At 38.8% G+C, this 23,676-nt stretch overlaps 1 protein-coding gene across 1 annotated transcript in view; it reads right to left on the bottom strand.

Annotated features, from left to right (window-relative positions):
- LOC142651721 (cadherin-10-like) overlaps positions 1–23,676 on the bottom strand; it is a 427,614-nt gene that overhangs the window by 244,472 nt on the left and 159,466 nt on the right. Inside the window, exon 2 of the mRNA XM_075826750.1 lies at positions 17,974–18,328. Within this exon, the coding sequence (XP_075682865.1) occupies positions 17,974–18,201 (228 nt within the window). The 5' untranslated portion in view covers positions 18,202–18,328. The remainder of the gene's footprint in view (positions 1–17,973; positions 18,329–23,676) is intronic.

Below are 23,676 nucleotides of genomic sequence, written 5' to 3'. Positions count from 1 at the left end.
GAACATTTAGAAGCTGAAGACATCGGAGTTGCAAACTGCAGAAATGGGCTGTGGCCGGGAGAAGTCATCATAGAGGTCTTGACCGGTTGGAGAAAAAAAGAGTAAAAGAACAACTAGCATCTGAGATTGTCACCAGTGAGTCACTTAATGTAAATGTTTATTCTGCCTCTAATCAGTACTGTAGTCACTGTATGATCTGCAGCGAGATGATGGGTGGTATGATTATCTTTTTTTGTGACACAGCAACTCCCAGCATATCCTTATCATTGTTTGGGCCATTCTGGGAGCTGTATACAATTTAGTGCAAACCGATACGGCAGGGGTTGCACTAAGTTGAGCTGTATTCGTGCTGGTGTTGTATTTATGTGCTGAGCTTTGTTCTGGCGCTGTATTTATGTACTGAGCTTGGTTATGGTGCTGTATTTATGTACTGAGCTTGGTTCTGGGGCTGTATATATGTAATGAGCTTTGTTCTGGTGTTGTATATATGTACTTAGCTTTGTTCTGGTGCTGTATATTTGTACTGAGCTTTGTTCTGGCACTGCATATATCTACTGAGCTTGGTTCTGGTGCTGTATATATGTACTGATCTTGTTTCTGGAGCTGTATATATGTACTGAGCTTGGTTCTGGTGTTGTATATATGTATTGAGCCTTGTTCTGCTGTTGTATATATGTAATGAGCTTTGTTCTGGTGCTGTATATAGAACTATATTGCTTGTAAAATGTAAAAAAAAAATGACACCTCATTGATTGTTAGGGAAAACAAACATTGCGAGGGGGAAGGAGATGTCGGGAGAGACGTTTGGGGGGGGGGGCACCAAACTGAATCTTTGCCCCGGGTGCTGTAAAGGGAAGTGTTTTATATATTTATATCTATGTACATGTGAATGTATATATATTTGTCCCTCCAGAAAGGTGTATATTCAGATGGAAGCCATAAACAGTAAACTAATCCAGGAAGCAGGAAATTCCAACTTCCCTTCCTTCCCCCTACTAGTGGTATTCCATGAGGCCCAGGCCCCCCCTTTAACGTGCATGAGTTTTGATGCTACACAGATGTGCATGGACAAGATATAAGAGGGTCAACGGCCTCACACTCTCTCTCTTGTTCCTGCTCCCTGGCTCCACTAAGGGTCTCCTTTTCCCTCCTGGCCTGCTCTTGCCTCATGGCCCTTCCTGAGAGACCACACCGACTTGTACCACATGAAGCGCTAAGTATCTTCTCCCCTATACCCCCTAAGTAACCCCTTTCTCTCCAGCTCCTCACCTGCACATTCCCATACCCTGTTAACCCTTGTAGCCCTAAGTTCCAAAAATTAACCCTTAGTGTACAGGGATAGTTATTGCTAGCTGGAAGTGGGTCAGAAACAGTGAGCATGTACATGTGTATTGTGTTGTAATGCAACTGTATTCATATGTATGTTTAGGTATGTGGGTGGAGGCATAACATAGGATACCGTCTTTATACTGTACTACGTATAGTGTGAGTATACTCAGTATATATTAACGTGTTATATGTATTGGGGTATACTGATACTATACTGTGATCGGTTACTGTGTTCTGTGTTTAGTTGGTGTATTTTAGATGTAAGTGTGATTATTGTTAGTAATAAATATTACCCTTTATTTACTATACAATTGTATTTATTGTACGGTCTTATTCCGTTGAGTAGAAGCTAAGCAAGTAGACGTTAGTATAAGGAAAAGGTAGGGGAACTAGGCATGACCCTAGTGACCCTGATTATAAAGGGGGTAGTAATAGTGGGTGACACAAGGGTGAAACCCGCTATTATACCAGCCCTTTTACACACGTGGGTGTGTGTAGTGAGTATTCATTATATATATAGTTATATATATATTGAGTCCTTTTTCACTATCTACGCCTCTGGTTACAGACTACAAAAAAAACCTGTGTCCTCTGATCCTGCAGCCATATGCCATCCAATCTGCCCTCTACTTCTTGATAACCTACTAAATTACACAAATGTATGTGTATTGGGTCCTCCTGACAGCAGATGTATAGGAAAAGAAGGATCAGGCATATTTCAATATGCTTGATGCTTTGTTACCACGAATGATAAGCTGCTGCCCGATGGGTCTGGCAGCAGCGTATTCTCTTCTGATTGAAAGAAACATTAAAATAAACTTTCTCCTTATTTAAAGAAGCCAGCAAGCCTCTGATGCTGTTGATGCTAAAGAAACCTGCATGCTAATGTTGCTGTTGGTTGTTTAGTTTTACCATTAAAAATATAATTTATTTGTGTGCCCTTAGTTCCTTTACCGAATTTCCAGATATCTAAAAAGCTTGAGCTAACAAATGTTGTATTTTTATATACCTCAAAATGACCTTTAGCTTTGCCTACTATTTTTGAGTCAAGGTATAGACAACAGTCTTATACTTGTCAGACAATTTATTTTATTTTGTGCCAATATACTGTATCTTTTTATGTACTAAATAGTTAAATGGCCACATATCTTGGCCTCTGGTATTTTCTGGCTGATCGAGGAATGACATTATGGGATTATTGGAAACATTTTTGCATTATGGGAGGCATTCTAGGTTAGACATGATTTTTTGGATGCATGTAGGGAGGTGCTACAAAGGAAGTGCACTTAAGACGACTTTATGTACATGTATTGCTGTATTGTTGATATAATGGCACTGTACCTTTAATTGAAAAGTCATGGTGACGTGGAAAAACGGAGGGCACATTGGAGATGCTTGCCGATTCTGGCTATGTGTGCAGATTCCTGAGCATGGCTCCGCATAGCTAGGTGAAGATGTAAGGAAGTCTGTTTGAGGAGGTGCTGTGGGGCACGTTAGAAAGAGAAAATGTGTAATATACAGAGAGAGCGTGTAGGTCAGAGAGAGTCAGAGTGGTACAGTGTGGAACAGTTGTTGGGTAGAAGGAGATATCACATAGAACTGGCAGTATAGCAGTGAAAGAGGACAGTCTGTGTAGAGGAGTTGGGTTGTGACTGTGTTCGTCACTGAAAGGGCAAACACTGTGAATCCTGCTACCAGTTTACCTTAATCTGAGCCGGCTGTTGTGAGTAACCTGGGCTCTGACAGTTCAGAAGCCCTGGGTATGTTGCAAGTGGTTGCGGACCACTTCCAGAGAGGGAGCTTTTGTACGTGACCCTGTGTATCAATAGTTCTGTGAGTTGTTCTAAGACTGTAACCTTCAAGTTCTGTGCCCATTGTTATTGTAACCGCTAAGCTCTGTGCCCACTGAGATCATAACCACCAAGACCTGTGCCAAATAACAGTCTGTAAACACCATGCCTGTGCCTATTTGTGACTGTAACCACTGCATTGTCTACAATTTCCTGCCTTGCTTGTAATCTTAAAGAGGCTCTGTCACCAGATTTTGCAACCCCTATCTGCTATTGCAGCAGATAGGCGCTGCAATGTAGATTACAGTAACCTTTTTCTTTTTAAAAAACGAGCATTTTTGGCCAAGTTATGACCATTTTTGTATTTATGCAAATGAGGCTTGCAAAAGTCCAAGTGGGCGTGTTTAAAGTAAAAGTCCAACTGGGCGTGTATTATGTGCGTACATCGGGGCGTTTTTACTACTTTTACTAGCTGGGCGTTCTGACGAGAAGTATCATCCACTTCTCTTCAGAACGCCTAGCTTCTGGCAGTGCAGACACACAGCGTGTTCTCGAGAGATCACGCTGTGACGTCACTCACTTCCTGCCCCAGGTCCTGCATCGTGTCGGCCACATCGGCACCAGAGGCTACAGTTGATTCTGCAGCAGCATCAGCGTTTGCAGGTAAGTAGCTACATCGACTTACCTGCAAACGCCGATGCTGCTGCAGAATCAACTGTAGCCTCTGGTGCCGATGTGTCCTCGCTCATCCGACACGATGCAGGACCTGTGAGTGATGTCACAGCGTGATCTCTCGAGAACACGCAGTGTCTGCACTGCCAGAAGCTGGGCGTTCTGAAGAGAAGTGGATGATACTTCTTGTCAGAACGCCCAGCTAGTAAAAGTAGTAAAAACGGCCCGATGTACGCACATAATACACGCCCAGTTGGACTTTTACTTTAAACACGCCCACTTGGACTTTTGCAAGCCTCATTTGCATAAATACAAAAATGGTCATAACTTGGCCAAAAATGCTTGTTTTTAAAAAATAAAAACGTTACTGTAATCTACATTGCAGCACCTATCTGCTGGAATAGCAGATAGGGGTTGCAAAATCTGGTGACAGAGCCTCTTTAAACTTGTTGCCCACAAGTGGAGTAAAATTGTGTTTTGATTAATAATCACTGTGTCCAACTCCCATTACTTGAGCGGGGTATCGAGTCATGGCCAAGTGCCACATTTGCTAAATATTGACCCTCTAAAATGCATAGAGACTTGTACTGTCATGTGTTTTGCTGGGGGAAACGATTAACTGTACATTAACTGGAGAACAGAGATTACTATGAATGCTAATGCTGAGAAATGAGTCGAGTGTTCGTATTGCTTGATAAGCTCCCTTCTGGATATGCACATACAATTCCCTTCTATCTATATACAATATATTGGACATGTGTGGTTGACCTTTTGGGAATTCACGCAAAAGAGCATCATTGTTTACAAAAAGATTAAAAACAATCCATGGATTTTAGATATCTAGAGGTATTGTAGATTGTAGCTCATTGCCTATATGTTGAGTCATCATTTAACCAATAGTCCTGTTCTACAGCTCTTGTGACGGGTAATCAGTTAACTGTTCCTAGTTATTCAGCAGTTATTAACCCCTTCCCTCTTTGGCCGCTTTTGACCTTCCTGACAGAGCCTCATTTTTCAAATCTGACATGTTTCACTTTATGTGGTAATAACTGCGGAATGCTTTTACCTATCCAAGCGATTCTGAGATTGTTTTCTCATGACACATTGGACTTTATGTTACTAGCAAAATTTGCTCGTTATGTTCAGTATTTAATTGTGAAAAACACCAAAATTTTGCGAAAAATTGCAAAAATTAGCATTTTTCTCAATTTAAATGTATCTGCTTGTAAGACAGGCAGTTATACCACACAAAAATGTTGCTAACTAACATCCCCCATATGTCTACTTTAGATTGGCATCGTTTTTTGAACATCATTTTATTTTTCTAGGACGTTACAAGGCTTAGAACTTTAGCAGCAATTTCTCACATTTTCAAGAAAATTTCAAAATGCTATTTTTACAGGGGCCAGTTCAGTTGTGAAGTGGCTTTGAGGTCCTTAGATATTAGAAACCCCCAATAAGTCACCCCATTTTAAAAACTGCACCCCTCAAAGTATTCAAAACAGCATTTAGAAAGTTTCTTAACCCTTTAGACATTGCGCAGGAATTAAGGCAAAGTAGAGGTGAAATTTACAAAGTTCATTATTTTTTTCCAGAAATTCATTTTGAATCCATTTTTTTTGTACCACAGAATGTTTTACCCAAGAAATGCAACTCAATATTTATTGCCCAGGTTCTGCAGTTTTAGGAAATATCCCAAATATGGCCCTAGTGTGCTACTGGACTGAAGCACCGGCCTCAGAAGCAAAGGAGCACCTGGTGGATTTTGGGCCTCCTTTTTATTAGAATATATTTTAGGTACCATGTCAGCTTTGAACAGGTCTAGTGGAACTAAAACAGTGGAAACCCCCCAAAAGTGACCCCATTTGGGAAACTACACCCCTCGAGGAATTTATCTAGGGGTGTAGCAAGCATTTTGACTGCCCAGTTTTTTTGCAAAAATGTTTGGAACTAGGCCATGAAAATGAAAATCTACATTTTTTCAAATAAAATGTAGGTTTAGCTAATTTTTTTTTCATTTCCAAAAGAACTAAAGTAGAAAAAGCACCACAACATTTGTAGAGCAATTTCTCCCGAGTAAAACAATACCCCACATGTGGTAATAAACGGTTGTTTGGACACACGGCAGGGCTTAGAAGGGAAAGAGCGCCATTTGGCTCTTGGAGCTCAAATTTAGCAGGAATGGTTTGCGGAGGCCATGTCACATTTGCAAAGCCCATGAGGTGACAAAACAGTGGAAACCCCCAAAAGTGACCCCATTTTGGAAACGATACCCCTCGAGGAATTTATCTAGGGGTGTAGCAAGCATTTTGACCGGCCAGTTTTTTTGCAAAAATTTTTGGAACTAGGTCATGAAAATGAAAATCTACATTTTTTCAAATAAAATGTAGGTTTAGCTAATTTTTTTTCATTTCCAAGAGAACTAAAGTAGAAAAAGCACCACAACATTTGTAGAGCAATTTCTCCCGAGTAAAACAATACCCCACATGTGGTAATAAACGGTTGTTTGGACACACGGCAGGGCTTAGAAGGGAAAGAGCGCCATTTGGCTCTTGGAGCTCAAATTTAGCAGGAATGGTTTGCGGAGACCATGTCACATTTGCAAAGCCCCTGAGGGGACAAGACAGTGGAAACCCCCCCACAAGTGACCCCATTTTGGAAACTATACCCCTTGAGGAAATTATCTAGGGGTATAGTGAGCATTTTGACCCCACAGGTTTTTTGCTGAAATTTTTGGAACTAGGTCATGAAAATGAAAATCTACATTTTTTCAAATAAAATGTAGGTTTAGCTAATTTTTTTTCATTTCCACAAGGACTGAAGGAGAAAAAGCACCGCAAAATTTGTAAAGAAATTTCTCCCGAGTAAAACAATACCCCGCATGTGGTAATAAACGGCTGTTTGGACACACGGTGAGGCTGAGAAGGGAAAGAGCGCCATTTGGCTTTTGGAACTCAAATTTAGCAGGAATGGTTGCAGTGGCCATGTCGCATTTGCAAAGCTCCTGAGGGGACAAAACAGTGGAAACCCCCAACGAGTGACCCCATTTTGGAAACTACACCCCATGAGGAAATTATCTAGGGGTACAGTGAGCAGTTTGACCCCACAGGTGTTTAACAGAACTTATTGTAAGTAGGCCTTAAAAATGAAAATCTACATTTTTTCAAAGAAAATGTAGGTTTAGGTATTTTTTTTCATTTCCACAAGGACTGAAGGAGAAAAAGCACCACAACATTTGTAAAGCAACTTCTCCCGAGTAAAACTATACCCCACATGTGGTCATAAACATCTGTTTGGACACACGGTAGGGCTCAGAATGGAAGGAGCACCATTTGGATTTTGGAATGGTTTCTGGGTGTCATGTCATATTTGCTGAGCCCCTGTAGTACTAGTACAGTGGAATCACCCCAAAAGTGACTACATTTGGGAAACTGCACCCCCTGAGGAATCATCTAGGGGTATAGTGAAAATTTTGATCCCAAAGGTTTTTGCTGAATTAATTAGAATTAAGCCATGAAAATGAAAAATATTTTTTTTTCCAACAAGATGTAGTTTTAGATACACATTTTTCATTTTTACAAGGAATAGAGAAGAAAAAGCACCCCAACGTTTGTAAAGTAATTTCTCCCGAGTACGGTAACACCCCATATGTGGTTATAATCAGCTGTTTACGTATATGGGAGAATTCAGAAGAAAAGGAGCGGTATTTATCTTTTGGAGCGTATATTTTGCTGGAATGGTTTGCGGACGCCATGTTGCATTTGCAAAACCACTGATGTACCAAACAAAAGTGACCCCGTTTTAGAAACTACACCCCTAAAGGCATTTATCAAGGGGTGTAGTGAGAATTTAGACTCCACAGGTGTTTTTCAGAAATGAATACGCAGTGGATTGTGCAAAGTGAAAATTGCAATTTCTCCACTGATCTGCCCATTCACCGCACAAAATGTTGTGCCCCTAGAGAATCTTACCCCATAAATTGTTAAGCGGGTTCTCCCGGGTATGGTAATGCCTTACTTGTGGCCATAAATTGCTGTTTGGGCACACTGTAGGGCTAAGAAGGGAAAGACCGCCATTTTGAGCATGGATTTTGCTTGGTAATAGTTCTGTTTGGGGTTTTGCTGGTATTTCAGTTTATAATGTGGTGGCATATGTAATCTGTGCGGAGTACATCAGGGTATATGTAATCTGTGCGGAGTACATCAGAGTATATGTTATCTGTGCGGAGTACATCAGGGTATATGTAATCTGTGCGGAGTACATCAGGGCATAATAATAGGGTATAATAATGGGGTAAATAATACAATTATCCATAGGTGTGTGTTACGCTGTGAAGCGATCCGTTATGCGCAGGCCGGTGTCACACTGATAAACGGTTTTCTTTTTTATCCCCCTTTTGTAACGCTCTGCACCTTTTGGGGACTTTTTCTCCCTCGTAGTTTGGGAAATATTACTGGGAAAGTTTTGCGCTGGTATAATACGGGCACTCTCGCTTCCAGCGGATGTGCTATGTCCCTTCCCTTTCCTAGTTCCTAAATACTAGGGCCCTGAAACTGAAGAAATGTTCCCCTCCGGCCTGCGCATTGAAATGTTTTTCATCACCGCATTATTAGTGCCATAACGTTTTTGTTTTTCAGTTGATTGAGCAGTGTGTGGGCTTGTTTTTTGCGAGACGGGCTGTAGATTTTATTGGTACCATTTTAGAACACATACGACTTTTTGATCACTTTTTATTTCATTTTTTGGTAAAGGAAATTACCAAAAACAAGCAATTCTGGAATTTTTTATTGTTTTTTTTATCGGCATCCACAGTGCGCCCTAAATTACATGTTGGCTTTATTCTGCGGGTCGATACGATTACGGCGATACCAAATTTATATCGTTTTTTTTAATGTATTGCAGCTATTGCACAATAAAATCACTTTTTTTATAAAATCATTTGTTTTCTGTGTCGACATTCTAAGACCCATAACTTTATTATTTTTGCGTGCACAAAGCGGTGTCAAGGATTATTTTTTGCGGGACGGATTGTCATTTTTTATTAGTACTATTTTGGAGTAAATGTGACTTTTTGATCACTTTTTATAGCATTTTTTGGAAGGAGATGTGACCTAAAAACAAAGATTCTGGCGCTGTTTTTCATGGTTTTCTTTTACCGCGTTCACCGTGCGGGATAAATTACATAATAGTTTTGTAGTTTGGGTCGTTACGGACGCGGCGATACCAATTATGTATAGTTTTTTTGATTTTTACGGTTTTTCCCATAATAAAAGACTTACTATGGGAAAAAAGTCAGTTTAGCTTTATTTTTATTTGAAATGTGTGTGTTTTTATTGTTTTACCACATTTTTATTAACTTTTTTTACTTTTTTTACTTGTCCCACTAGGGGACGTGAGGGCCTGATGCCCCGATCGCTACTCTAATACACTGCACTACATACGTAGTGCAGTGTATTAGCGCTGTCAGTTATTCACTGACAGCAAGCCTATGAGGACACGCCACAGGCAGGTCCTCATCGGCTCCCGTACAAGGCAGACTCGGACGCCATTTTCTGGCGTCCGATTGCCACAGCAACCCAGCGATTACATCAATGGGTTTGCCGATCGGGTGAAAACCTATCAGATGCTGCGCTCTATTGAGCGCAGCATCTGAGGGGTTAATCTGCCGGGTCGGAGAATAGCTCCGGTCCTGGCAGTTACAGGAGGGTGCCAGCTGTATAATACAGCTGTCACCCCGCGGTGATGGTGCCGGCTCTGCTTCTGAGCCCGCACCATCACTGCGCCGTATATATACGGCGCTTTGCGGGAAGCACCTACCGACAGCGCCGTATATATACGGCGGATGTCGGGAAGGGGTTAAGCAGGGCTTAAAGTGACTCTGTCACAAGTTTATCAATACCCTATCTCCTAACTAATCTAACAGGTGCTATGATGCTGATAACTACAGTGTAATTTGTTTTTTTTTAAAAATGTTTATTATTTGCAAAGTTATGAGTATTTTTCTATATATGCTAATTTGGCAATATGGCCAAATAGGAGATGGCTCTTTCTTTTCACACTGGGAGGTGTAATGTTTTCTGTATGACGCTGGCCAATTAGCATCCAGCTTCTTCCTCTACCCTGCCCAGCAACACAGTGTGATCATATAGAACACTGCTTCCATTCCTGACTGTGTTTCAACTGTTGATATCTCCGGTTGTGTCACAGCTAGAACTGCGATCCCTAGCCCAAGATATGGCTGTTTGAAGGGATCTCCCTTCCCTCAAGCTTTAGTCTCACACTGTGTGAAGCAGCTTCATGCTGATAGGACAGCGCCAGGTACTGTGAGGTAGCGCCACCTCAGGAGAATCGCTGCTGTCACCTCCCACTTGTCAAGTATAGGCTCATTTACATATTTAGAAAAAAGCTCATAACTTTTAAAATAATAAACATTTTGGGACACATTTAAGGCATGTCACCATTTTGCACTTGTTTGCCAATCCCCTTTTACAGGAAGTGTAATTGATATAACTATGATTCGAACAGAATAAATGATTTGATTAATTTGTGATGACTTTAATCAAATCAATATTTAGGAAGCTTTCATTTAGTCAAACATATTTGCATCACTCGAAACATGTTTGATCAGTTGCACAAAATGTATTTCTTAAAGAGAACCTGTCACCTTTCCTACCATGTCTATTGGAGTAAATAATTGCATCTTGAATCTTTTCTTAGAACTCTATATTGTGACATTCCTCTGTTATTCCCCCTAGAAATTTAGGAATAAATTAAACAACTATGTGTAATAATTTGGGGGTCACTACACAAACTGAAATTGTCCAATCAGTGCTGACAGAGTGAGAGTGTGTAGGGACACACCTCTTTGACAAGGGGAATGATAACACCCAGTTGTTAATGTATTCATAAATGCCTAAGAGGAGTAATAGAGGAGCGGCATAATGCAGAGTTCCAATATGGTATATTTCAATATTGTTATTTCATGAGAAATTCAAATATTCATTACAATAAACATTTCAGGAGAGGTGTACTTCCAGAGTTGCCGTTGCCGTGACTTCATTGAAGTCAATGGGTGCGTGAAAATCACGGACAGCACACGGACGTCATCTGTGTGCTGTCCGTGATTCACGCAACAGTTGCTAAAGAAATTAGAAAAAGAAGAACACCTCCTTCAATTTTTTTTGCTACAAAATGCGTGACATACGGATGACATACGCACAGAAAAAACGCAGACGCGCACCGTACACGGATGTCATATGGAACTACAACGCAGAAAAAATGCTGCATTTTTCACGTGCGCAAAACGGACACGTTAATGTGAATAAGGCCTTAGTCTGCCAACTCGGTCTCACTTTTAAACTTCTGGAAACCTGTCATGCAAAGCTGCTATCAGAACAGGAACTTTGCAGGAGAGGCTTCTGCCGTTAAACGGTTGCCGTATGTCACCCGCTCTGCCAGCTACATCATTTGTCAGGAGATGAGAAAACCAAAACTTTGAGAGTATGCTTTAAAAAATAATTGATAATAATGTAGAGTTCTTGACATTTTTCTGCATTAATAAAATATGGATCGACCATAGGAGTACCAGCCCATTTCCGACGTGTATTGTAAATCCTAAATGTTATTTATATAAATGACAAATTTCCATCATACATACAGTATGAGCAGAAAATATATTCTGGTACAGCATCAATAACCAGGAATAAAATGGAAATTGTAGCGGAATAATTAATATGCGTCGATGCATTTAAATTTTCTCAAAATGTTAAAAAAAACATCAAGTTTCTTCAGGTTTATTCAGCAAGAAGCACTGAATTCTCATCAACAAAGTTAATATATTAATGGAGCTGAAAAACACTTGGGAAACAAGGAGGGAAAGTAATATCATTTGAAGACAAAAAATAAATTGAAATACAAAATATTAGAAATAAAAAATCTCAACATTGAAGGAGTTAATATATTAAACAGGTGCAGCATAAATTTAAAATGTCAATTTCTATTTGATTTCACTGTTTAATATGCACAGAAAGGATCGAACTAAACATTAATAATCCCTTCAAGGTTTTCTCTATATGGAATTATATCTACCCTGCATTCTTTCGTACCTCACACAGAGAATTCTATGTAAACATGTGCAATGTGGCGATAAATTAAAAACAAATACATACTAATAAATTAGCTTAATCCTGTACATAGCAAGACACACAATGAGCAGTACAATGAGACAAAACACATTTGTATAAACAATATGGCCTTTTTAAATAAAGAACCCACAAGCAAGATATTCATACAAGAAAGAAACCACAGGAAATGCTAGCAAAAGGTAGTGAGGCTTTAAATACAAATAGAAAATAACTGAAATAACAGGCCAATTCTACAAGGCACCACAATGCACTGTGTGCTTCTTTTTGTAATTACATTTTTAATACTACAAGTCACAATGGAACTGCAGTGCGATTGTGATAATAAATAAATATATATATATAGATATATAAATATATATCTATATATATCTATATATCTATATAGATATATAGATATATCTATATCTATATATCTATATAGATATATACATATATAGATATACATATATGTATATCTATCTATCTATCTATCTATCTACCGTGTTTCCCCGAAAGTAAGACAGTGTCTTACTTTCTTTTTATCCCCAAAAGCCCCACTATGTCTTACTTTCGGGGTATGTCTTACATTGGCAAAAAAATATTTTTTTTTTTTTTTATTTTTTTTTTCACAAACTTTATTTAACTGTTTTACATTTTTTTTTTTTAGTCCCACCAGGGGACTTCACTATGCGATGTGCCGATCGCATATATAATGCTTTGGTATACTTAGTATACCGAAGCATTATTGCCTGTCAGTGTAAAACTGACAGGCAACCTATTAGGTCATGCCTCCGGCATCGCCTAACAGGCAGATGCTGAAGGCAGACCTGGGGGTCTTTGTTAGACCCCCGGCTGTCATGGAAACCCGACGGCGACCCGCGATTTGTTTGCGGGGGCGCCGATCGGGTGACAGAGGGAGCTCCCCCCTCTGTCAAACACATTAAATGCCGCTGTCACTATTGACAGCGGCATTTAATGGGTTAAACTGCCGGAATCGGCGCGCGCTTCGATTCCGGCAGTTGCAGCAGGAGCCAGGCTGTGTATAACAGCCGTGCTCCTGCCGCTGATCGCGTGGGTACAGTCTCAGTACCCGCGCGATCACAGGACGGATATATCCGTCCTCCTGCGCGAACTAGCAGCTGCTGAGGACGGATATATCCGTCCTTCGGCGTTAAGTGGGAGTGGAAGTGGGCAGGAGGCGGCAATACCCCCGTGTTTCCCCGAAAGTAAGACATATGTCTTACTTTCGGGGTACGGCTTATATTAGCCGACCCCCCTGAAACCCCCGATACGTCTTACAATCGGGGGTGTCTTACTATCGGGGAAACACGGTATCTATCTATCTATCTATCTATCTATCTATCTATCTATCTATCTATCTATCTATCTATCTATCTATCTATCTATCTATCTATCTATATACACACACTACCGTTCAAAAGTTTGGAGTCACCCAGACAATTTTGTGTTTTCCATGAAAACTCCCACTTATATTTATCAAATGAGTTGCAAAATGACTAGAAAATATAGTCAAGCCATTGACAAGGTTAGAAATAATGATTTTTATTTGAAATAATAATTTTCTCCTTCAAACTTTGCTTTTGTCAAAGAATGCTCCATTTGCAGCAATTACAGCTTTGCAGACCTTTGTCATTCTAGCTGTTAATTTGCTGAGGTAATCGGGAGAAATTTCACCCCATGCTTCCAGAAGCCCCTCCCACAAGTTGGATTGGCTTGATGGGCACTTCTTGCGTACCATACGGTCAAGCTGCTCCCACAACAGCTCTATGGGGTTGAGATCTGGTGACTGCACTGGCCACTCCATTACAGATAGAATACCAGCTGCCTGCTTCTTCCCTAAATAGTTCTTGCATAATTTGGAGGTGTGCTTTGGGTCATTGTTCTGTTGTAGGATGAAATTGGCGCCAATCAAGCGCTGTCCACAGGGTATGGCATGGCGTTGCAAAATGGAGTGATAGCCTTCTTTATTCAAAATCCCTTTTACCTTGTACAGATCTCCCACTTTACCAGCACCAAAGCAACCCCAGACCATCACATTACCTCCACCATGCTTGACAGATGGCGTCAGGCACTCTTCCAGCATCTTTTCAGTTGTTCTGCATCTCACAAATGTTCTTCTGTGTGATACAAACACCTCAAACTTCGATTCGTCTGTCCATAACACTTTTTTCCAATGTTCCTCTGTCCAATGTCTGTGTGCTTTTGCCCATATTAATCTTTTCCTTTTATTAGTCAGTCTCAGATATGGCTTTTTCTTTGCCACTCTGCCCTGAAGGCCAGCATCCCGGAGTCACCTCTTCACTGTAGACGTTGACACTGTGGTTTTGCGGGTACTATTTAATGAAGCTGCCAGTTGAGGACCTGTGAGGCGTCTATTTCTCAAACTAGAGACTCTAATGTACTTGTTGCTCAGTTGTGCAGCGGGACCTCCTTCTTCTCTTTCTACTCTGGTTAGAGCCTGTTTGTGCTGTCCTCTGAAGGGAGTAGTACACACCGTTGTAGGAAATTTTCAGTTTATTGGCAATTTCTCGCATGAAATAGCCTTCATTTCTAAGAACAAGAATAGACTGTCGAGTTTCACATGAAAGCTCTCTTTTTCTAGCCATTTTGAGAGTTTAATCGAACCCACAAATGTAATGCTCCAGATTCTCAACTAGCTCAAAGGAAGGTCAGTTTTATAGCTCCTTTAAACAGCAAAACTGTTTACAGCGGTGCTAACATAATTTCACAAGGGTTTTCAAGTGTTTTCTAATCATCCATTAGCCTTCTAACACAGTTAGCGAACACAATGTACCATTAGAACACTGGAGTGATGGTTGCTGGAAATGGGCCTCTATACACCTATGTAGATATTGCATTAAAAACCAGATGTTTGCAGCTAGAATAGTCATTTAGCACATTAACAATGTATAGAGTGTATTTCTGATTAATTTAATGTTATCTTCATTGAAAAAAACTGTGCTTTTCTTTCAAAAATAAGGACATTTGTAAGTGACCCTAAACTTTTGAACGGTAGTGTGTGTATATATATATATATATATATATATATATATATATATATACCTTTTCTTTGATAACTCCCCAAAAGAAAAAGTCCATCGGGGTAAAGGCTGGTGATCGTGGTGGCCATTCAACCGGGCCTCGTCTACCTATCCACCTATTGGGTTATTTTTTGGCAAGAAAATTACGCACCACTAAAACATAGTGAGGATGGGTTCCATCTTGCTGAAAATAGAAGTCTTCATTTTCATGCGCCAACTGCAATTGTGGTATTACATTTTCTTGGAGCATGTTAAGTTACGGGTCTGAGGTAACAGTTGCATTGTAAATGATACGTCCAATTACCCCTTTACATGAAATGGCCACCCAAATTGTAACCCCAAGTTGATTCAACTGTTCTTCAATTGTTGCAGAGGGGGTGGGGGTGGGTTCTGTTAAGTAATAAACATAGTTGTGCCTATTAACAGCACCTGAAAGTTTGAAGTTGGGCTTATCGGACCAAGTAATTTTTCTAACAATGCCATCTCCTTTTTTTTCATTCAAAATAGCCTCACAAAATTGTAATTAGACTGTTTGAAAAATCTCCCGCTGTATTCATACTTATGCACCCTCTGTATATATTTATTTGAGTATTAGATATTAATTATACATAAAATATTAATGAACAGCAAAAATGTTATCAATTCATTGCCATTTCCGTGGCAATGGCAGCTAAAATAAAAAAAACATTTCAATCGCATAAGCAGGTTTTAAGTTACTTAAAGGGGTTTTCCATGACTGGACAACTGATGACCTATCCACAGGATAGGTCAGCAGTATATGCTGTATATGATGCAGTATATGATCGGTGTGGGTCTGACACACAGACTCCGCAAAAATCAGCTGCTCCTATCCACAGGATAGGTCATCAGTTGTCCGGTCGTGGAAAACCGCTTTAATAGTGAGTAGTTTCTTACTATTTGGAATGATCTTTATAGCTATAATTTCTGCTTGATGTGATCTGACCACAAAGTGATACCTAGACCAAGCCGCATTGATCAGTGCTGCTGCCTGCTGACAGTGATTTTAAAAATATAGATTATTTAAGGTTGGGAAAGATAGAATATATATTATGTTGTTGGTTAAATTATCAGTCAAAGGGGGGGGGGTTAAATGTTGTCATTAAAACTTCAGCTTTAGGGTGAAATATCACGTACCAGATTTGTTACAGAAATTTCTGCAACTGAAGAGTCCATACAATACATGTGCATTTCTGCAAACCTTAATCATAAAGAAAGTTTTTTAATTTCAACTAGAGAATTTTTTTTTATTTAGTCTGTGATATATACGTTCTGATAAACAGTTCCAACATTTTTTGTAAGATATATATACACTAAAGCACTATAAGTAATATTGCCCTAAGCATACCATTTTAAAAACAAATAATTGAACCCCTTAATGACCAGGCTTGAATAGGCCTTAATGACCTGCTTACTTTTTTAATTTCCTGACTCTCTGACGTTCAGCAGCATTAACTTTTTTGTTTTTTCATTGACATGGCTGGTTTTATGCGCAGTTTGAGGATACAAAGAAAATTATATATAATATAATTTATGTAATTTATTTTTGGGGCATGAATAGGTCCCCAGGGCTGACTGACTGCAGAGGGTTCTCCTTGTCTCCGATCGCATCACTGGGTTTCCAGAGAGAGGAATGCCCTCTAATCATGACGCGGTCATGTACCGTCGTAGTCGCAGGGTTAAACAGCTGGGGTTAGTGTTTTCAGCAGGCTTCTTTAAAGGAACAGTGTCATCACAAATAATTTTTTTATATGTTAAAGATGTTAGTGCTTTAATAAAAACGTTTATTTTCATTTGTGTGTTTGTGTTTTACTGTTTCTTATTTTTACACTTTTTTCTTCCCTATGGGGGCTGCCATTTTTTGTTCCATTTCTGTGTGTGTCGATTAACGACACACACAGACATGGAGTACGGCAGCCACAGTCCCATAGGGACTGCGAACGGCTCCCGTCCCATTGACTGCCGTGTACGGCGTCTGTGTGGGAACTGCGCATGCGCCGCTCCCACACAGTCCTATTCGAAATTGGCGCCGTCCGGCGCCATTTTCCTGTGGACCGGAAGTCGCGGCCGGACAGTAATATTACTACTTCCGGTCGCGGCTTCCGGACTTGTGCACATGGAACAGCGGCAGCAAAGGGAGCGGACGGGCCGGAGGGAGCCGCGGCGGCAGGAGCAGGTAAGAGATTTCAATGTATGTTAGTGTTTGTGTGTGTTTACTACTGTATGTAAACCTACTACACTGTGGGTTACCTCAAAAAATGGCGACACACAGTGTAGGAGGTTAAACCTTTCAAGCCCCTCGTTTATCCTGGCACTAGCCAGGATAAAGGAGGGGGGGATGCTGAGAGCTCACTAGAGCAAGGGCTTTTAACCCAATGTTGCAATGCTGCAATTTTGGGAACTAGCTCCATCTAGTGACCAAAAATGGGTAGTATTATAAATTAGAATTAATTTATAATATTTCCTGACTATTTCCTGACTCGTGAAAAAAAAAAAAAAAAATTGAACCATGTTTAATCACCCACACACTAAATGTTTAATTTTTAAAAAAAAAAACATGTTTTTCTGGCAACACATTCCCTTTAAGTACAGACTCCTGCAAAAACTCCTGCAAAAAGAATGAGCGCTCATTGGAGCGCTTATAAGCCTTTTCTACAGTGACGCCAAAAGATATTATTATACTATTATATTATAATAGAGTATAATAATAATATAATATAGTATGACCAACAACAAATATAATATACAAGAGCTTCAGTAACAGAAGAATTCTTCCATATGAACAACACTTTTATCAACCTTATCTTCTGTGGATGACATGTCTTTATCATCTGTAATCCTCATTAGTTTTGAAAAACATAATCCATGCTATTTGTAAAACACATGAAAGTTATTCTAAAGTTCTGAGATGGCTTCTTGCCAAACACCTAAACATTACAATAGCAATATAATTAAATACAAACACTAAGCAATACAGACCTTGCCTACATATTGGTAATCCAATCCAGTATACTCTTCTAGCAAAAAGAATTGATTCCACATCCATCCACGTTTCTGACGATTCAGTAGTTTGCCATCATTCACAGGGAAATGTTGCAATATTTGTTTAGGTTCATCATCCATAGTCCTTTTAAAATAGAGTTCAGTACAACAAGGATTTGGTTTAGAAATCCACAGCAAAAGCATCCACACCGGACAAGGTATCATAGTTTCAGTGTCCCAACAGATGTTAAATAAACAAAAAAAGTGTATTATAAATTTCAGTTATTTTTCTTATTAATTTACATTTTCCAGCAAAAATTAGTTCATCTTTATGTTCCCCATGTTTTTAAATCTGAAAGAAAGGAGATATACACTTTTTTAGAAACAGTAATACTGTAAGCATTATAAAATAATTACAAATATGTTCACAATTCATTTTTGCAGTTTTAAGAAATCATAGGTTAGTCAGAAAATACTATTATTGAAATATCTCTTTATATAAACAAATTAATATATTTTAAGAACTCATATTCCTTTGAATCACTAGACACATTTATTTCCAGATAGTTAAAGTGACCGATAGGGGGTAGAATGTAAATGTTAGTTTGGGGAAAAACAAGCATATCTTCTTATGGGTCCAAGACGGACATTGACCAATTTATTCTCAGTCCTGAGAACTTCCCAAACCTTTCAATGCTCCACTCACCACCTTTTTTACGGATGTGGAGGCATTTTCCAAAAACAATAGGATCTCCTCAGCAAACAAAGAAATCTTTGCCAGGGGTCTTACTGCAATGGCAAACAGCAGAGATGACAGTGTCTCCCCGGCCTCGTGCCCTTATAAACAACGAAAGGTTCCGAAACTTGGAACTGATTTTTAGTTGCAGAAAATTTCTGCAACAAGTTCTGCCGCGTGTGACTGCACCCTTACAATGAAAAAATGTGTGACTTCATAATCAGAACAGCATGTAACAATGAAAGTCATGGACACGTACATTTTACACATTCTACAAGAGCTGCGGTAGTTTGTTTTTTTTTTTAAATCGTTACACACTTATGCATGTTAATAAATTATATTTACTTTTCCTGAAACTTAAATAAAAGGTTATTTAATATAACATTATATTTTATGTGTAAAATATTGATTAATTGCACATAAATAACCAATTCATTTTAGCAGCCTGGGGATATTCCTCCTGGTGAATTGTGTTTCTAATTGTATACACACATACCATCCTGAGCCAGTACTAGATCTTTTAATGAGAATGAATATTCATCAGTGTTAATCAAACAAATAATAATAAACAAGGCCTTTAGAGAGTGTCATTGGTATGCACCACATTTATGCATCAATTGACAAACTGCATGAGTTCAATGAACATTGGGAAATATGTTAAATGAACAATAACATTGGCTACATCTATTTGTCTCCCAATCCCCAAGTCCATCTGTCTATCACACATTTAAATATTTTACTGTGATTACTAAATGTGGACATAAAATCACAACTCAGTTGTAGTTGTTTTACAGTTATACAATACATAAATTTTTATCTTTTTTCATAAAAAATTTAAAATAAATCGAAATGTTTCTGAACTCAAAATTGCTTTGAAGGACCACTAAAATAAAAATGTGGATGTTTAAGCTATGAATAAAGACCATAACAAAATCTAAGTAAGCAAATTGTTAATCACCAATTTGTCTGATTCATAATTTCACAGATTCACCAGTTTGTAGAATACAATAGCTGATTATTTTATCTATTACCTCTTACTTGGATTAGACAAAAGTGAATCTCAAACTAGGTGCATTGTTTAACCCAATGCATTTTATGACGGTCAAATCGCAACCAATTTGTAAATAATGGCATTTCAAACAGAGCAAAACAATTAATCTCTTACCATAAATACGTTTTGCAACAGTTTATTCACCAAAGACAGTATGAATTACAGTATTGTTGTTTTTTACCTGAGGAACCTAATGTCTGTCAGCTGTTCACTTTAATTTAAAGGGAAAGTCCACCTTCATAATCAAATTTTTTAAATTATTTTAACAATGCATCTAAAATAAAAAATTAGTCTTTATTGAAATCTCTTATCATATGGTGTTTACAGCACCTATGCAGACCTATATGTTTTTTTTCAGGGTAACAGACTATGTTTCCATCATCTGTTTCCTACTTCTTGCTAACTTATCAAATGTAAGTTATTATGAATTAATGGACAGATAGAAGGAAGTATGACTCCAGCATCAGACTACACAGAATGTGTTTGCTTGTTTTTAGTCTGTTATCATTGATACATACAGGTCTGCATAGGATCAGTAAACAAAAAAATTATATATGTTCTACCTAAGGGCCTGTTTACATTAGTGTCGGGCTTCCTTTTATTGGTTTTGTTCGACCTTTCTGTCCAAGGAACCGATGAACGAAAAACCAAACGGAAACAATAGCTTCCGTTTGCAGAACCGTTGATTTTAATGGTAATGCTTTCTTTGCAATTGGTTTCCGTATGTTTCTGTTCTGTAAGGTTTACATTTTGTTTTGCGGGAACAATAGCATAGTCGACTATACTATTGGCTTTCCATTCACTGATTCCTCCGATGGAAAGGTTAAACGGAACCGGTGAACGGAAGCCTGACGCGGATGTGAACCTAGCCTTAGACTATTTGCAAAGTTACTCTTTACCACTTTATATTCTCACTATTGTGTTATAGTAAGACAACCCCTTTAACAGCTACCCGAAAAGTACAAAATTGTTATTTATACTTTAAATGTTTACATATGATAATTTTGTTCATTTCAGCTTTACATATAATGTTATTTAAAATTCTAAAATAAATTTTATGGACTATTTATCACATTTATATACACTGATTATGTGATGTCATACAGTGATCATGATTTGTCCTTATTAATTTTCAAGTGGTTGTTAACTAACATACAGCTCAACAGAAGGCCCTCTGTTCTAAAAAGTTTTTTTCCCTTTATTTTTTGCCTTTGGACTTTGAAATGCATTAGTAAAAGTGCTATCAGCTTGTCCTGTGGTGCTTAATAATAGAGCAGATAATAAGCCATACTCTATCCTCTTCTTTAACAACAGGGTGAAAAAGGAACAATGTCAGTAAAATGTGCAAAAAAACATTGACAGAATGTGGAAGAGCAAATAGAAGCAAACAAGAGGAGACTACAACAGAGCAAAATGACAAGATTTGCTAGATATACTGTATGATAGCAAGGAACTGCAAACATTGGAAAGACTATGATATCATAAAAGAAAAAAGGTTAGCGTGAGACGAGAGAACAAAAATAGAATGTAACCAAAAGAAACAGATGGGAAAGGGGGTCAATTCAATTATATGGACAGATTGTGGAAAGACTAAATAAAAGGGAGCTACAGATTTGTTCTCCCTTACCTTTCCTCATATCTCATCATATCCTGAGATGGTGGTGCCATGATTTTGTGATACTCTGTCACGAGATGTCCATGACGTATGTGTCTATGTGTGGCCACCTAGTGTTTGTGATGTGTATTGCAGCCTGTCAAGGGTTTTGCTACCATTTTGTAATATTGTATTGAATTGGTTTCCTTAACGGGGTTATGTGGGGACTAAAAATTATTAGCAGTGTACTCACTGCAGTATGTTAGTACACTCGCTAATATGCATTCCGGTCCCCCGTTGATTCTGAGATTTTCATAGATTTTCATAGCGCTACTGGGGGACCGGAGGTATAGTTGCACAATCTTCTTTGATGACGATACGAATCTGTCATGTGACCGGGCACCTTCATGTACAAGCAGGAGCAGTAGTACAGCGAGTACATGGAGTACAACAGGGTGGGTCACATGACGAGAGTCGTATCGTCATCAAAGAAGGCTGTGCAACTTGACATTCGGTCCACCGACAGCACTATAAAAATCTATGAAAATTTCAGAATTAGTGCGATGGGGGACCGGAATGCATATTAATGTGTGTGTGGAGATTAAAGTTATGTTAAGCACAACATAAAGAATATAACTAAACCATATGTTCGAGACCAACCACAAGTTATGTCATTGGTATAGATGAGTTTGAGAGACAATTAGCAGATTGAAGTATGGTTTGAGAAAGTTCAAAAATATATTGTATATACAAATTAACGTCAAAACTTTTGACATTAATGTCATAACATAAGTATTGAAAAAAAATTGTATCATAAAAGTCACTGTAAAGTCTGATAACTAGGCAGTTTTTTTTCACAGGGGCTAAATTAATTCATTGGTGGAGGCATAAAAATGAACCTCTCTTCCAGAGCCACACACCGACAACTGATGGTCCCTGTAGCAATTAAAGTTAACATCCCTTGTGAATTAGGGTAGCGAAGGGGTTTATGTTACATGACATCCTTGGTGGTCTTGGGCAGTTAAAGGATTAACTAACTGTGAAGACTGTACTCCCTCTAACAGCTGCAATACTCTATATTCTTGCTCATCCATCTGTGGCTCAGACACACAGACACTGCATCCTCAGTTATCAGCCAATCACAGAGCAGCTCAGACAATTGTAGAGGCTCTGTAATTGAAAGACTTAGATGACACAGTGCCTGTGTACTCTATATGAGACATGTGGAGAGTATGAGCAGCAGGAGGGGGGAAGCAGCAGGATACCTGTTTTAAAGCCCAATGTGGCCAAAGTGAGCGCCCTCTGGGCCCATGTGCAGCTGAACAGGATGCACAGACTACATTTATGCCCCTGGTCTCTTCGATTCCCCTATAGCTCCTTTTCTGGCTCCCAGCTCCAGAAGGAAGCTATGGAAAAACTGCTGGTGAATGACATTACCAGTTGTTTAGCTTCATCCCATAACCAGAACAGATTTTGATATTTCAAAATGTGAGAAATTTATACAAAAGATATATTAGAAAAGGTTATAGGCCTTATGAATGAAATTTAGTACAGACAAAAACTGGAGGTGTTGGCTATAGCAACCAATTAGATCACTTCTTTTATTTTTCCTGAGCAGGTTTAAAATTAAACAAGTGATCTCACTGGTTGCCAAGATCAACACCTTAAATTCTTGTCTAAACTTTTGTTTTCATAAATGAGGCCCTATAGCTTTTCATTATACAGGGTGGGCCATTTATATGGATACACCTAAATAAAATGGGAATGGTTGGTGATATTAACTTCCTGTTTGTGGCACATTAGTATATGGGAGGGGGAAAACTTTTCAAGCTGGGTGTTGACCATGGTGGCCATTTTGAAGTCAGCCATTTTGTATCCAACTTTAGTTTTTTCAATGGGAAGAGGGTCATGTGACACATCAAACTTATCGAGAATTTCACAAGAAAAACAATGGTGTGCTTGGTTTTAATGTTACTTTATTCTTTCATGAGTTATTTACAAGTTTCTGACCACTTATAAAATGTGTTCAAAGTGCTGCCCATTCTGCGGTGTTGCTATCAGTGTGTGAAGAGTGGGAGAAGAGGGTTGCATTGACAATCCAACACAATGGGCAGCACTTTGAACACATTTTATAAGTGGTCAGGAACTTGTAAATAACTCATGAAAGAATAAAGTAACGTTAAAACCAAGCACACCATTGTTTTTCTTGTGAAATTCTCGATAAGTTTGATGTGTCACATGACCCTCTTCCCATTGAAGAAACGAAAGTTGGATACAAAATGGCCGACTTCAAAATGGCCACCATGGTCAACACCCAGC

The sequence above is a fragment of the Rhinoderma darwinii genome, chromosome 5 (assembly GCF_050947455.1).
Source record: "Rhinoderma darwinii isolate aRhiDar2 chromosome 5, aRhiDar2.hap1, whole genome shotgun sequence".
Classification (NCBI taxonomy): Eukaryota; Metazoa; Chordata; class Amphibia; order Anura; family Rhinodermatidae; genus Rhinoderma; species Rhinoderma darwinii.
Note: the sequence above shows the minus strand (reverse complement) of the source record. Positions and strands in the feature narration are given on the sequence as shown.